The sequence below is a fragment of the Accipiter gentilis genome, chromosome 7 (genome assembly GCF_929443795.1).
Source record: "Accipiter gentilis chromosome 7, bAccGen1.1, whole genome shotgun sequence".
Lineage (NCBI taxonomy): Eukaryota > Metazoa > Chordata > Aves > Accipitriformes > Accipitridae > Astur > Astur gentilis.
This window is the reverse complement of record NC_064886.1, coordinates 7,315,151-7,330,680: the sequence shown is the minus strand read 5'-3', so window position 1 is coordinate 7,330,680 and position 15,530 is coordinate 7,315,151. Positions and strand designations below refer to the sequence as shown.

The window sequence follows — 15,530 nt, the reverse complement described above, 5'->3', positions numbered from 1 at the left end:
AAACACACAGATGCACCAGGCACAGTGCAAAATGGGTATTTTGTTTTAAGATAAAGGTCAGCCAGGGAAGAATTCAACACTCATCTCTACAGTTTGCCCCAAGAACTCAGCCACTGGAGCCCAGCATGTTTCAGTGAGACTCCAGTCAATCTTTGACCTCTGTCTCCACAGGCTGTTTGGAGAACAGTATCTCAAGGACCTCTGAAACCTCAAGGCACAGAAGGGAATTGGGCCCTACAGCCCGAAAGGGTAATAGCATTAGGAACATTATTCTGCAGGCATTTGACCAGTAGTACAACATAAATTAAATAGAACCCAAAGGAAAACCTAGTGTTTTCCTCTGAAAGTGGGGCAAGACTGCTGGAAGAGAGAGGACGAGGACTAAACTGGAGAGCAACATTATGACCAGTCATGCCAAGTAGTTCCTAGGAAACTATGGCAGCTGCCTTATATAAAGACAGTTCTGCTGCAAGGAAGGAGAGACTTGGCTCTTTCTCAGAGGAGATGGGGAAAACTGCATGTGTGCATCCTCTGCCCAGGAAGAGCCAAGGCATCTCCAGCAGCTTTGGGTTGTTTTTCTCCCATGGTGAGTTCCTGGCAGCTGCTGACATCAGGGAAACTTGGGGAACTTGATCCCTTCTCTCTTCCCCAGGCTTCTGCCCCCTCCAATCCCAAAACACAAGTATATAAAAGAAGAAATGGATTTTTCCTATACAGATACACGAGACGCCAGGCAAAGAGAGGCTTGTGAAATGCACAGCCCAATGGATCTAGTTTCCCAGAAAGACTGGTCTGGCCTTAGCAGAAGGTTAATTAACTCTGGCAGCTCAGGGCTGGAAAATGTCCACTTCATGCACTGGAGTGCCTGTCCACGGGTGAAGAGGGGGCCAGGCAAACCATAGGGGCAAAGGTCTATCTGTAGACATGCATGAAAAGCTTGGCTGGGCTTGTGCCTGAGTCCTGTGGGAGGAACACAAGAAAGATTTAGCCAATTACTATAGCCAGAGCAAGGTCTTGTGGGTGCAGGAGGAGAACAACAAAACCACAAAAGAGCTAGAAAAACACAGCCATGCCAGGCGTAGGTGGAGACACATTATCTTATGGGGCAGGCATGCACTCTGCCCTCCTTTCTCTAAGCATCACAAGTGCCTTTGTATCTCAGCCTCCAGGAAAAATGGCTGAGGGCTTGAAGATACATCCCTCAGTGGGTGTTGTGGTTCACAAGTAGGGGAGTTGAGTGCATCACTGTGGCATAGCAAAGAGAAATGAAGTTACTCCAAGGCCACTGATGAAAGCAGGATTTGGCTTCCCTTGCACACTGAAAGAGGACACTGTCCCATATCTCCATGCACACTTGAGTGAAATGTGTTTGGGACTGGAGACCTCTGTTCCCTCTGCTAGTTCTGCACCTTGCCAGACTGCAGGATACATTTCATGCTCAACAAGACCAAAGTTAGAGAGAAGTCTTCCCAGTGCAGCAGCTCCCAACTGCACCACACATCAAAAAATGCCCTTGTTCCCTGTCATTTCTCTAACACCCAGAATCTGAATATTTTAAGAAGACTGTTGGCATCATTTTACAAGACTGCTGTGAGGTGGCAGCAGCTGCCCATTTAAGCACAGGGCCTGGAGACAGACACTGCCCTCAGGACCCTGGTATCAGCCTGTAACACCAACTCTTACAGCCTCAGACCCACTGAAACCTAGAGAGAACCTGATGATTAACTTAACCATGAAGAACAGGGGAACACGGTCCCTCTTCTGCAGTGTGCAAATTATCGAAGAGAAAGCAAAAAAGAGCTACATACAAGACAGCTACTTGGGCTGTGCATCCTTTCCTCCCACTTCCCAGGAAGCTGGTGCAAGATGCTGGGTTGTTCAATCCCAGATTTGCCATTGATGTGCTCTGTGAGAGCAGGCATGTCCCAAAACTTCCCCTGCTTCAGTTTCTCCATCTTTGCAATAGGTGTAGCAACTGCTGTCCAGCTTGGCAAAGCCTTCTGAGATCTGTTGATGAGAAGTATCTATGAGACAGATACTTTATTTTACTACGTATGTTCTCCACACTTCCTAAAACAGCAGGTTCATCACAAGTGAGATAAAAGGATGAACAGTGCCTGGAGCAATTTTAAAGTGCCCCACCATCCAAAAGGTAACAGACCAAATCCTCTACACTGCCTGAGGATGGAATAAGCAGCAGCTGGGGAGCTTACAAGTCTGCTCAGGGAAGCCTCTGTGTAGCAGAAGTGAGACATTAACACAGAATTTTCTGTGATTGCTTGGCTTGCTACTCAACGTAAGTATCATAGCCTTAAATATTTGAGGGAAATACTAAACCTAAACAAAGTAAAGTAAGGTTCAAACCGAATTGTTTGCAAAGAATAGGGAAGGAAAAGAGAAGGAATAGGGGCCAGGAGGCACTGGACAAGCCAAGGAAAACATTTTGAGAACACCATGCTACTTAGTGTTGTCAAATGTATTTCAAAAGCAAAGAAATAGTTTTTCAGAAGTTATTGCATAGTCAGGCTGTAGGCAGGAGGTATATCCTTGCCCCTGCTTTGAACCACAGATACATCCTCTCCTTTTGCCCAGCATTTTTCACTCACAAATCTCAAAGCACTTACAGATGTTCAAACTTAGCATACTTCCAAGATTAACTTTCTAGATTAGGTTTCTTGATAACTCTACTCGATAAAAGACTTCAGCTTTTGCCTTCTGCTCACAAAGTCACTGCAAAAGCTGCTTTGCTATGAAGCTACAGGGTGCCTTATAGCAGCCTGCAAGTTCTACTGTTTTTCTCTCCATTGCAAGCTTAAGTCCAGCAGTTCCAATATATTTTATATTTTATGTACAGCTTGGCATACACTGACTTGGGTGCAGAACTCGAGCAGAAGAGCCTCCCTTTCCTGCCGTGCTGGACTCTGAACTAGGGTTGGATTAGCCAGAAAGGTAGGAGGGCAAGAGGAACAGAATGCCAGCGCCAAGACAGGCAAGGAAATCCTGGCATTCCTCTCTGAGCCTGTAACCAGATCCTCCCCTCCTCTGTTATTCTTGCCACTCATTCTCCATCTGTAGGAATAGCTGAGGATACAACTAGGCCAGCTCAGTAGGCAACAACTGCTTCAGCATTTGTAAATACTCAGTAATCGGCCCAGATCAAACTCCTTGTTGCCAGGAAACTGCCCATCAGGTCTAGCCCTTTTTTATGCTTACTCCTGGTTGTTTTCTGTGTGCACAGACATCATCCTGAGGGCTGTTTGCTGTCAGCTTGCTTTGAGCATCAGTAGCACTGATGCTAAACTCTGCAGTGAGGTTCTTCCTACCTAGCCGAGCCAGGAAACCTTTTCCAGGCAGCTCACAAGAGCAAACAAACTGCCAGCAGGGAATGCTCCCACGTGCCTGCCAGGGCCCTCTTTGTTTTTGCAGAGCTCAGTTCAGACCTTCCTTGCTCAGGGAAGCCGAGGGGAAAGACCTCTGAGGATGGGTTAGTGTTAGCCACCCTGGGCAGCTAGTGAGGATGCCCCAGCCACAATGCTCTCCAGCAACCCTGGTGAACTCCCTGTGGCATCAGTCCAATCCTGCAACTGCCAGGTGGAGAATAGCCCATCTCATTCAATACGGGGAACACTGGTGAATCCACTCATGGCTCAAGGATTTAGAAGTGCTCCAGAGAAGGGTACAAGATAGTGCCCCATACTGTAGTAAGTTATCTCTTCTAACGGGTAGTGATTAAAACCACAGCACAGTTTATACAAGGGTCCTGCTGGCTCTAACAGCAGGAAAGAGAGCAGTTCTATACAACCTCTCAGCTTTATATGCTTCTTGTCCTGGGCACAGATGTCCATCTCCATACCACCCTACTTCAGCATTGAGTTACTTTACACCCTGCTGATGCCAATGCAGAGGGATGCAGGGACTTGACAGGGCACAGCTGTTAACTGTCCAGCACCCAAGCTCGGCATCGTGTCCCACCTGCTTCCCCCACCAGCCGCCACAGCACAGCCCAAGGAGATGTCACCCCAGCATCTCTGGGGATGCAGCCTTATCACAGTGGGCAGGGAGCCTAAGGCCCTTGACTGCACTAATTCCAGGCCATCCCTGTGCTGGATCAGCCATCGGGATCCCTGCCTGCTCCGCTCCCTTCCTTTCCATGCAAGAAGCTGCCTCCTGCCCTGCCCTCCTACCTCAGCGAAAGCTCCTGTTTGATATGCACTCCAGCTGCTTCCCAACAGAGGAGATGTTCCCTCTCTGACTGACATTTCCTTTGAAATAAGAGAAACACAGCAGGCGCTTGATTCCCAGTGTGTCAACGCATGCAGCTCAGCACCTCCAGGGGTCCTGGGAGTCCTTCCAAGACCTGCTGGATCACTATGGTTAGTAAACTCTCAGCCTCTGAGCAACAAAAGTCTTCTGCTTTCCAGGGGAGAACGCCCAAATGTCAGTCCTGCACTGCTTCCATCAGGTGGATCCACTTGCACAGCAAAGCAAAAATAAAGCTGTAACTTAGGCAGGATCCAGTCTCTTGCAGGAAGATTTATGCCACAGAGTCTTGGCTCCAGGTGGAACCATAAACCACCTCTCTTCAACAGCAGCAGCCCACTAGGCACTGAGGTCACTGGTAGTCCTAGTAAAAAAGATCATTTACCTCCTCCTCCTCTTTCTGTTCCTCTGCTGTCTCACCACATGCAATGAAAGACACTTGAGCAGACAGACCTTCTTCACTGTGCAAGATAGAAAGCTGGTGGAAACCATTCAGTGAATTATTATTTTAATATGAAACCCCCAACTTGTCAAGACCAAGAACAGTTGGTATAACTGTCTATTTTTAAAACATGGATTAAAAAAAATATATATAAATCAGTGGACTTGTTTAGATGTCTGTTTTCCAGTTCACAAATATTGAAGCTTCAATTTTTGGATTAGAGTAATTTTTCATTTAGAAATTCAAGTGGGTTGCTAGTACGCAGGAGGGTGAGCATGGAGATCAATGCACCAGTTGTATGCCCTGGGTTTCAGCTGAATTGTTTCCAAGATAGACTCTTTTTCCCCTATCTAGGATGGGAAACATCTAAGATAATTTCCCATCCCACATGGATTTCACAATTTCCCATCCCTGGCACCATGGAGTACCTAGCACATGGGGCCCCACAGACATCTACAGATAAAGACATGCAAGGTAGGAATGCTGGAAACAGACAAATGGAGATTGAAATTACATGCTAATTTCCCCACAACTAATTAACTACTGGAACAAGTTTAGGGGACACAGTGCCCAATTTTCATCCCAATTTCCTCTCATTTTGACAGGACTCAGATGCTTTCGGTGGTTTTAAAAATACTTGCCTTACCGTACATAACTAATATTACACTACCAAGACATGCATAATCAAGTGCCCTTGCTCCACAGCCCTGCCTTCCTCCATTGGATCTCTTTAAATAAGAGATTCATCTTGGCAGTTTGTGTGCATGGCCTAGCACACACTCCAAAGGTTCCTTCAGTGAACCCTGGCTTTACTGAAGTCAATGGCAGAACAGAACAGGGGTAGGATTTCAATCCCTGTTTCCACTGCCTTCAAGTTACACACATTTTCAGCAATTGCAGCTCCACATCGTTCTTTTCCCCTGCACATCTAGAACATAAACTAGGGCACTGGTTTATTGCAACACACAGTGACTTACCCAAAGCATGACTTCTCCCGAAGTGTGAACACCACCACATAGATCAAACCACACTACACTTAATGTGGAGCCTTGTCTCAGATCCACACATGAAAATATCTCTCATGATATATTTTCAAATTACAGACAATGCAATTCCTTCTCTCTCCACCCTTAACTTATGTAAGCATATCTCTTTTCCTCCTCTCCATGTGCCTCACTCACTCAACACAGAAATAGAAACATTACAGTCCTTTTTTTGCTCAGACCAAGAACCAGCAATAGACAGATATAAACCACTCCACCTGAAGCACTGTAGGAAACTGCAGGGAAGTTTTCACACTGAAATTCAGGCACAGCATTTGGAGGGAGTTTCCCTTCATTTAGGGGTAGGCAGCACAGAAATTACAACATTGCTTCTTGCACTTCTGCAAGTCTCAGGCAAAGAGGAAAAGCAGTAAAAGGATCATTAAAATGCCATTCTTGACGGATAGTGGCAGAGGGGACAAGAGGAGAGGAAGTGATCAAGAACACCAATGCCTTGCTCTCAAAGCCGTCTGCATTGGATCATCAAATTAATCAGTTTGATGGTTTTGGTGCAGCTCAGCCAGCAAAGGACCAAACATGGGAAAGTAGCAACCTATATTTTATGTACAACTTGAGAAATGCTGACAGCACTGGGAAGGGTGGGGAAGAGCAGGTACCAACAGAATAGGCAGCAGCTCACAGCAGAGCTGAGGATGAGGCAAGAAGGATGACGCCAGCTTTGGTTTGAAGCGAACAGCCAGCCCAGGGTGGAGGCTTTGGACTGGACCTGGAGAGAAGCATTACAAGGCAGAAAAACATGTACAGCTGCACAGGGAAACTGCCCTCCGCTTCGTAAGTTTTAACATGGACAATTTCACTGCAGCACATGAGGATTTATGGAAACTAAATACGAAGACCAAGTCCCACTGATTGTCACTTTGTCTCATGTCCCCATGGAACAAAGATTTCATGCTTTCCCTCCCTTCTCTGTCCCTGCAGGAATCCAAGCACCTGATCTAATATGAAGATTCACCTGAGAAAGGTACAAAACAGCCTGGGGAAAAGCCTTCATTTCACTAGCATGTTCATTCACAGAGAGCACGACACAGCACATAAGGGGGCCATTGTTTCTGGAATAAAATCTCCATTTGAGCTCTCTTCTTTGGCCACGATCAATGGGAGGGAATTAAAGTCTCATCCTGGGAAAAAAATTAGCTTGCTAACACTGTGTTGAAAGATCAGGTAATGGAGATGCAGAGCAAGCGTGTGCACCCACACCATCTCTTGGTGAGCTTGAGAATACCAGAGGTAAAAGCACCTGGTAGAAAAAGCTCCCCAGGCACAGCCCTTATCATATTCCATGAGAGACAACCAAGCTAAGGACTATGATTTGTAACAGGTGATGTCGGTGTTTCACAATACTTCAATCCAGACTTCAGCTCCCCACAGCTCCTGCCCAGTGCAGGGGCATTTATGTTCCCTGGGTGCTTACACGTTTGCCTGTTCAGCCTTTGCGTTTTCTGTCCCACAGATGCACAGAACCAACCCAATAACTTTGAGCTGTTCGGCACCTCCATCCTACCTATCCCTGGGGTATTCTCAGAGCAGCTACCTCCCACCCATCTTCCAGACACCTTCCCATCTCTAACAGGTACACCAGCAGAAACCTACTGCTCACCACTCAGCGATGATGGGCAAGTTCCCACCCCCCGCCATCTTCTAAGTGGTGGATTTCAGCCCTCCGAAGCTCATCAGACTAAACACCCCGCAGAGAACCAATACTATTTCCACCATGGCCATCGCAACAGGATGCCCACCTTCCCCTCCTCTTGGTTTCAGTCCGATGATTTGGAACACCAACAAAAGGACTGTTTAAACTAGTAGTTACACGTTCAAAAAGCAATGTCTGCTGCTTGGGCAACTAAGTTTGGAGCATCATTGTCAGTCTTTTTGGGTAGACACACATCACGCTTGCCTTCATCCTCTCCCAGGCCCACGTCTCACTTCGGTTTTACTAGTAAAAGCAAACAAGAGATTAAAAGCTATTTGCTGCCCTCTTCCGAGCAAATCCGAATTACACGTCAATATGGGAAACGGGTCTGGAGACTGTCATTCAAAAAGTAGAGCTCTGTTTCCATGCAAAATTAATTACATTGATGTGGCATCAAACAGCTGTGACAGGGTAGGTTAGAAGTGATCATCAGCTATTACAGACGAGGACGGCAGATCAGTGCTATGCAGCCTAGGCCATTAGGTATCCATAGAGGGCATTCTTGGCATTTTGGTTTCATAACTCTCCCATGAATCCTCCTGTGTAGAAATATAAAGAAATACCTCTCAGCACATTCTGTTCTCAATAGTCACAAACATTTCAGAGCAGAAGTAGACCACGAGACATGTAAAGAAATAGTAAAAAAATCACTTGTAGATTGAAGAGGGAGATGGGGTGTGTGTGGACTAAAACCACTTAAATCTTTTATGTCCCCCAGCAGTGCTCTATCCTGTCCTTCCAGGGAACATATACCTTTATCAAGGCATACAGTATGTACGCACATACTATCTTCAGAACAAGCCTTAGCACTGCAACCTGCTGCTTTCAAGGCATTTATCCAGTCATTTGTGGAAACCTGTTAAATTAGACCATGTGCTCTCCATTAAAGCCCTCTAAAATCAGGCTTGTGAGCCTCAGTTTTCATAGGCAAATATACAAAAAAAGTAAAAGCCATTTCTAAAATAGTTCTTCTTCCATGTACCCTAGGACAGACAAGATGTACCATGATGTGAAATCAACACTGCTTTTCTTGGCACTCTCTCTGGGATGCCCTGCATACTTCAATCCTGAAGGGAAATGAGGGATTTGAAGAAGACCAGGTAGCCTCATATTAACAACCATGAAAAATGTCTTTTTTGATTTGTAAGCAATGCAACAAATCCCAGATCAGGCTGCCACCGAGGCATCTATTGAATGTTCTCACTTGGGCAGATGCACAGCATAGAGCAGTGACTACATGAGACTAGGATATGCCATGCTTCTTCAGGACTTTCCTCCGTATGACCTCCAAACACTGCTTAATCTGTTGCATAGAATTGGTCTGTCTTAGTAATCAAGCCCTGCCGTGGATGATAACAAGTTGTTCTTTATGTGTACAAATGTGATATTTTCATCCCACATACAAGGATGAAGAAACTACAAAAGTGTATTTAAAACAACTGGGGTAGGTTCCCAGGTGTCACACGAACCCAGACAATCTGTTATCAAGCAACTGCAGCAATCTTGGAGCAAAACATAACCACTATCACCATAAGGTACAGGGACTGAAAAAATTGGTTCTCTGCGGGATTTTTGGCTAAAATTCTCTAGGCTCCAAAATCAGCTTGCTTTGCTTTCAAGACTTTTTTACTCTGCAAAGCATACAAGAGTCACCATGCACATACATGAAAAACAGGTTTGGAGCTCTGCATTACAGAGGATGTAAACGCACTTTGGTTTGGTTTCCCAGGGTTTTTTAACCTGGTATCTTTCAGAGAAAGGAGCTGTTTGGAAGCACCCTGAACCTTTGGCAGGGTAGTTGCCTGTGCAGCAGGCCTGGTAGCCCAATGCTGCACGGCCAGGTGTTGGGTCAGCCTTGATACTAGGAAGTGATTTACAAAGCAGCTTAATAACTTGCATTTATATTTGCCATATTTCACCATTGCTTCCCCTTTGAAGCCACTGTGCAGCCTTGGACAGGCCTTCCCTTCAGAAAAAAAGCCCATTCTCCCTTCAGCAGCAGCAGCAGCACAGCAGATCCTCCACAGGCCAGCAGAGTAAGAAAGCATCTGTGACGTGCAGCTTTCCGAGCCAGGCTCTAGATTTATGGATTAGACATGCTGCCATGGCACACAAATCACTCTACGCTCAGTGCAATTCATTATCACATTGCTATGGCTGGTCACATTCTTCACAGGTGCAAATGATGCCAAAAAGACTTTTACCTTTCATGTGCCAAGACTTAATGATGCAGAGTCAGGACCCCTCCTGCCTCCCCAGGGACGTGAAACCAAAGTCAGCAGTTGTTCTGTCTTTGTAGGCACACCAACTCCTGAAGGTTTTCCAGCACCTCGCGGCAGTGCTGACAGGCAGGCAGCTGAGCAGTCACAGGGCTGGGACCATGCCTGCTCCCAGTCCAGCCTCTCCCAGCAACTGAGCCTGCGCCTGTAGCACTGTCAGTACCTGCCCACATGCACTAGCAACATCCTCTAACCCAGGTAAATTCAGCTAAAAATCTGTAGGCAAAACCAGGGATTCGTTCTGCCACACTAGCACACTTTGCAATAGTATTGGGAAAGCAAAGGGCCTTTTACATCCCTTGCATGTATCAGTAAAGGAAAGGGACTTCGACAACAGGCATGAAACAGCTAAAATAACGGTATAAATGACCTAAAGAAACAAGAAGGAAGGAGTGAAGGGAAGACAGTGGGTTGTGCTACTTTTTTACACATCTGCATTATGATTCCAGGAAAAGGACACTGGGGAAGAACAAGCCAGAAAACAGGCTTTCTATTCCTATGGAAAGTTTGTTCCTTGGAGCCGGGGGGTGGGGGAGGATAGTAATACAACAGTATTTAAAAGTCAGAGATATGAGTGTCAGGGGGCCTCATGGACCATCAATTTGGGCACCTCCAGAGAGTAGGCTCCTCAGTTGAGCTGTGTCCCCCCTTGGAGGCCACAGTCACCGGTGATATTGCAGGGGATGTTGCAACCCCTAGCAAGAGGTGCATTGGCTACAAAGTCCAATCCCCAGAAGAAAAAACAAATCTGAGCTGGAACTCCATTGCCTTGGGTGCTACACTGCAACATCCAGTCAGGCTAATGCCACAGAGGGTTAGTGTTGAAGGGACACGGAGAGAGAGGAAGAAGAGGAAAGAGGCCCCCCGAGGCAGAGCCGTGTATCACTTACCTCACGTCAGGCTGGCCCAGGCGCACACAGCATGACAAACGTCCTTCTCAGCTGTTGACACCATCCACCCCGCTGCACTCCAGCCCTCCGTCAGCACGGCGAGGAGGACTCACATTGCACGCAGGACCCCATCTTCCCGCCTCAGCCACCACCCAAGCACCAGAGGTTTATTCCAATGCAATACTTCATACTTCTGGGGCTAGCACGGACCCCTGAGATAAGCTGAGCCGAGGTGAAGCAACCTGAGGCAGAGAAGCCCCAGGACCCTCCTTTTCTCCTCTGGCAAACCCCCCTGAGCGCCCAGACCGGCTCCTTCTTCCTCCTCCTCACAGGTTTCCCTCAGCAGCCTCGTGCCTGAAGGTGCGGTCGGGGCCAATCAGGACCGTTAGGAGGCGTTCTGGCGGCCGTTGGCGGCCGTTAGCGACCGTTGGAGTCGGCGCGAGGCACCGCCGCCTCCCGGCTGCCCTCTGCCACTCGCCACCGCCGGCTGTCAGCAGGCGAGGGGCTCCCCTCGCGGTTGAGCTCCGTTTTTACGTGATCTGAGGGTCTCGGAGGAGAACGGGAACCCCCCTTGGACTGGGGTTGGGGACTGAGGGGGCAGGGCCGCCGCCCTGCAGGTGCGCTTGCACCAAGAAACACCCCGCCCTGCCCAGCCCTCATCAAGACAAAATAAGCAGCAACTTAGTGGAACTAGAAGAAACTCCACATTTGGACTGGCCCATTCTGGAAGCCAGTAGCTGTCGGAGTTTAACCCTATGGAGCGCTTCGGGTAACATCACCACCTGCCTTTGGTATTTGTTTGGCTTGGCACAAACTTTTGAGCGTAAGGGAGTGTGAGAAACTGCCAGGGAGCGTGAGAGAACGCAAGATACCCAGTGTAGAATGGAAAAATAAGCCATTTACATCATCATGCATCGTTATTTTATTTCAGTTTTGCTTCGTTCCAAAAATAATTAAGGGACATCATAATCAGCAGTAGGCAGGTTAGTGGGTTTTGCAGTTTGAGGCTCCAAAGATGACCAGATCTCTTGTGCCAGGTGCCATACAAGCACAGTCAGAAAGAGCCTCTGGTCTCAACAACTCTTGGCTTCAGGGCGAATTTCTCATAAACATTCAGGGCCCCAGTCTGACTCAGTACATGTTGAAGTCAGTATTAGAACTACAAGCAGATTAAAAGGAATGAAGACAGGTAAAATGGGTAGGCTTCTAAACATTTCCCTCTCCTTCCCCCGGCATAACATTAGAAAAGATGCATCAGGCACGAAGAAACAACCTTTGCCTTGTACTCATGGGAAACTGAGGCAGAAGACTAAGTCACTTGTTCAAAGTTACTAAGGCAATCAGTGGTAGCACCAAGGAAGCTGTATTTCTCCATTGTCCTAGTCCATCTGTACTTTAACTATTCACTGTCCACCTCTGTCCTCACCTGACCCAATGCAGCCAGAAGCATCATTGAAAGTATGGCTGAAATTCTCTAGCACAGGAGGGATCGAGCACCATCGCCCCTATGAGCTTATGAGCACTTTGAGTCAGTTCTGATTGCTGTAGTTTATTATTTCCTTGGTCTACCAAACCAGAACCCCTCCCATCTCAGCAAAGCAATCAAGATCATGCTAAAGAGTTTAAAGCATTAAAAAACACAAGATCAGGTCTTAGAAAATACAGCAAGTGTCTGATCATTTCAAGCCCTGCTTTGGACTGCAGTCAGGATCGGATACTGCACTGAATTGTCCCCTCTGGATATCACAAAACACATCACCTTGGCACAGCATCACCCAAGGCGGACCAGGGTCTTCAGTCTTGTGATGTTAATCACTATTGTAAGGGCTTCTTGAAGAAGATGCCCAGGTGTCTACATGCTGGTATAGGTCTTGGGTGGTGCTTTGGGCTTCAGCAGTCATTCTCCGAAATTTCTGCAAGTAGACAATGATGAAGATAACCAAGATACCCTGGAGGAAAAGGAGGATGAAGAGAGAGAGCTGAGAGAGGAGAGCCAGGCTGCAGTACCAGTACTGGCATGTGGAGATGATCTCGTCTTCTGTCAGATAGGCAATGATTCGGTCCTGCAGGTGAGCTGGGGAGGTACATCTCACATCCCTGTATAAGGTCCGGTTTTGCTGCCACTGGAGCCAGGAGCGCAAGTAGAGGATGTCACAGTTGCAGTCCCAAGGGTTGCCTTGCAGGTAGACTATCTGGAGGCTCTTCAGGTTGTCAAAGAGCCCATTGGGAATAGAGGTGAGCTTGTTGTAACCAAGGTGGATAATTTCAGCCGAAGGGCGGAAAGCAACTGGTAGTTTTGCTACAGTTAGGCCTTTTGATGTGCAGTCGATAATGCTGGTGGCACACTTGCATGGCACAGGGCATGTGGGTATCACAAGTGGAAGGAAGCCAAGAACGGACAAGAAGAGAATTCCACCATTCATCTTCACCTGCAAACACTCCCCTGGTGAGACTGGATGAGGTGGAGACCAGGCAAGTAGACACCACACACTCTAGGACTGACACCACAGCCCAGGTCTTTCGTTGGTTTGTTCTGAGGATGAGTTTCTAAAGTTGGGTGAATTTGGTGTCCTTCACAGGAGATGCGAGAGCTCTGAAAAGAACAGTTAAAAGAGGTGTTGTGCAAATTTTTGGCCTCTCACTACAGGAGAGGGAAGATTCCTGGTCTTCCAACCCTGGATTTGAGGTGGGATATGAACAGATGGCTACTGGGAGGCTTAGATGCAGCCATCAAATTTATTTTCACTAGTCCTTAGAAGTGTAAAAGAGCTGCTTATATTTTCAGCATTACTGGAGGTGCATTACTAGGGCAATCAAGAAAATTTTTGTCAAGGAATCAAAAATTAGAATACAAAACTGCTCATGCCTTACCATAGCTCTGAATTACATCTGTAAGCAAAGCTTTGTTCATGCAAACTGCAAGACAAGATTCAGAAATAAATTTACTGTTACCACAAGTAAAAAATAGCCTTTCCAGTTTTGAAAAGAAGTGATAAACAGTCCTTGGCCAGCACCGAGGGTGGTGGTCAGTGGAGTTTTCCACGCCAGACATTGCTCCAGCAGGTGAATAATCAGCAGGTGAATAATCTCCTTCTGGAGCTGTGACCATGCTGGGAGACATGGATCAATGAGCTGTCTTTGTACTGCAGTCTCATGCCACTGCTGAACACATGAGCTGCTATAACTTCTTTAGGAGAACAACTACACATACCTGCAACAAGGCAGCGCTTTTCTGTGCAATCTGTCAACCAAATGAAAAGGAAAAAAAAAAAAAAAACCACAAGGTAGTTTTGTTGACTTACCAGAGTAGTTCAATCCTTGCTTCCTTGCTGGCTTTACAACACAAGAGGAAGGTCTAAAGGCAGTCCAGCCAGTGCAAGAGTGTTTGCAGCTGCATAGCTGAGCTCCCGGATAATACCCTTGCAGCTGGCTGGCAAGATAAGGGTCAGACTCATCCTAGGGACACCTCCCACACAAGGCCTTCCTGCAAGTTTGCTGCATGTCACCAGAAGCTGAGGCTTCATTGAGCAAGTCTTCCAAGAAATGGGAGCTGCCACTGCTCACAAGAACATGTTTGCTGGGAGCGATGCTGGCAGTACTGATAACTGTGATTCTGGGCCCACATGTTCAGTCCAACAGAAACATCACAAAGTCTCAATTGCAAAGTATTAACTCAAAATGCCTTTCAATCTGGAAGGTGATGTTACTGGTTTGTACCACACTCCCTGAGCACTATGGCCTTTGGTTTCCCATCTTATCAGGAAGACTGTATTTTGCAGAGTGGTGAGACCTAGCAATTTGCAGTGTGCTGACCCTGAGGTTTCCCTTGAAGCAGTGACACAAATGTACTCCTAATTAGCAGTGGAAGATCTGCTGAAAGAAATGGACTTCCAATGACCACACTGGTATCAACCGTTGAGCCAAGGAGAAAGATCCTCCAGGCATTTGCATCCTCTCATGATTGTTATAGGGGTAAACTATAACTCTTGGCATTTCACTGTCTACATCAAAATAAACTAGTTTAGATTCATGGGGAAGATGACAGACCAGGAAAGACAGTGCTCTGAGGGACTGTTCTTTTGATAGCCAAGTGAGTTGGAGGTCTAGACAAGCGCAGCTTGCAGTTATTGAGAAAGATTGGCCACATCCTTTATTCAGAAGTTGCATTACACAAATACTTGAACAGATAAGTCCAAGGTCAAAACTACATTTAGATAGAATCTTGCCTTCTCCAGGCCATCACACCTTCACAGACATTTTTCTGCCATCAGCTTGACTCTAGGCATTGACTATGCTCCTTAGGATAAGGCCATCAGAATTACATTGCGAAACTGTTGCCCCATTGGGCCCCACTCTCCATTACCTTGTACTGTGCACATCATACAGAGCAGAAATTATGAACATCCTGAATGTGCTGATGTTAAGAGAATTTAGGGTGTAACAGCAGCATTTGGCCCTAACCAAGGGAAAATCTCTGATGCTCTAAACAAAACAATTAAGCTTTAAATTTCTAGTAAGTTGGAGCAGATCATTCCAGTTGTTTCACTGTGGCAGGCAGGCAGAGTGGGAAAGAGATCTTAGGCTAACAAACGATCCCAGTTTTTCCTGCAGGGCCTGCTTTCCACTTGGGAGCAGCTTGACTACTGCAGGGTAAGTTTGCTCAGCAAACTTACTTTGTCTCATTTGGTGCTACATTTATTCACAGGCAGGTGGTTCAGGCCAGGTGTGGCATGGAACTGATCTACAGCCAGACCCATTCTGGCTCTGCATGCAGCATGGACTCAGCAATGCTCCGTTGGCTACTTACAAAATGGGTTTCCCGAGACTGGATCCTGCCCAGCTGCCCATTGCTGATTTAGACACAGCTCCTAGGGGAAGTTTAAAGATAGAAGAACTTGAAGATCA

At 46.8% G+C, this 15,530-nt stretch overlaps 1 protein-coding gene and 1 long non-coding RNA gene across 3 annotated transcripts; both read right to left on the bottom strand.

The window, feature by feature from the left end:
* Positions 1-4,142: 4,142 nt before the first annotated feature.
* Positions 4,143-11,078, bottom strand: LOC126041379 (uncharacterized). Its single transcript, XR_007506814.1, has 3 exons — positions 10,626-11,078; positions 7,838-7,995; positions 4,143-7,699 (listed from the first exon to the last, which is right to left on the bottom strand). It is a non-coding gene; the product is annotated as an uncharacterized LOC126041379 (long non-coding RNA).
* A 451-nt stretch (positions 11,079-11,529) lies between these two features.
* Positions 11,530-15,397, bottom strand: GP1BB (glycoprotein Ib platelet subunit beta). 2 transcript variants are annotated; one of them, XM_049806952.1, is made up of 3 exons: positions 13,928-15,397; positions 13,497-13,541; positions 11,530-13,218 (listed from the first exon to the last, which is right to left on the bottom strand). In XM_049806952.1, exon 3 carries the CDS (start codon positions 13,046-13,048, stop codon positions 12,434-12,436), a length of 615 nt encoding a protein of 204 aa, XP_049662909.1. In that variant the 5' UTR covers positions 13,049-13,218; positions 13,497-13,541; positions 13,928-15,397; the 3' UTR covers positions 11,530-12,433. The 2 variants fall into 2 exon arrangements, with proteins under 2 accessions (XP_049662909.1, XP_049662906.1); XM_049806949.1 differs by lacking the exon at positions 13,497-13,541.
* Between the last annotated feature and the right edge of the window lie 133 nt (positions 15,398-15,530).

Bases quoted from the DNA above. Each gene is read 5' to 3' on its own strand.
- GP1BB (XM_049806952.1), bottom strand. From the start codon at position 13,048: ATGAATGGTGGAATTCTCTTCTTGTCCGTTCTTGGCTTCCTTCCACTT.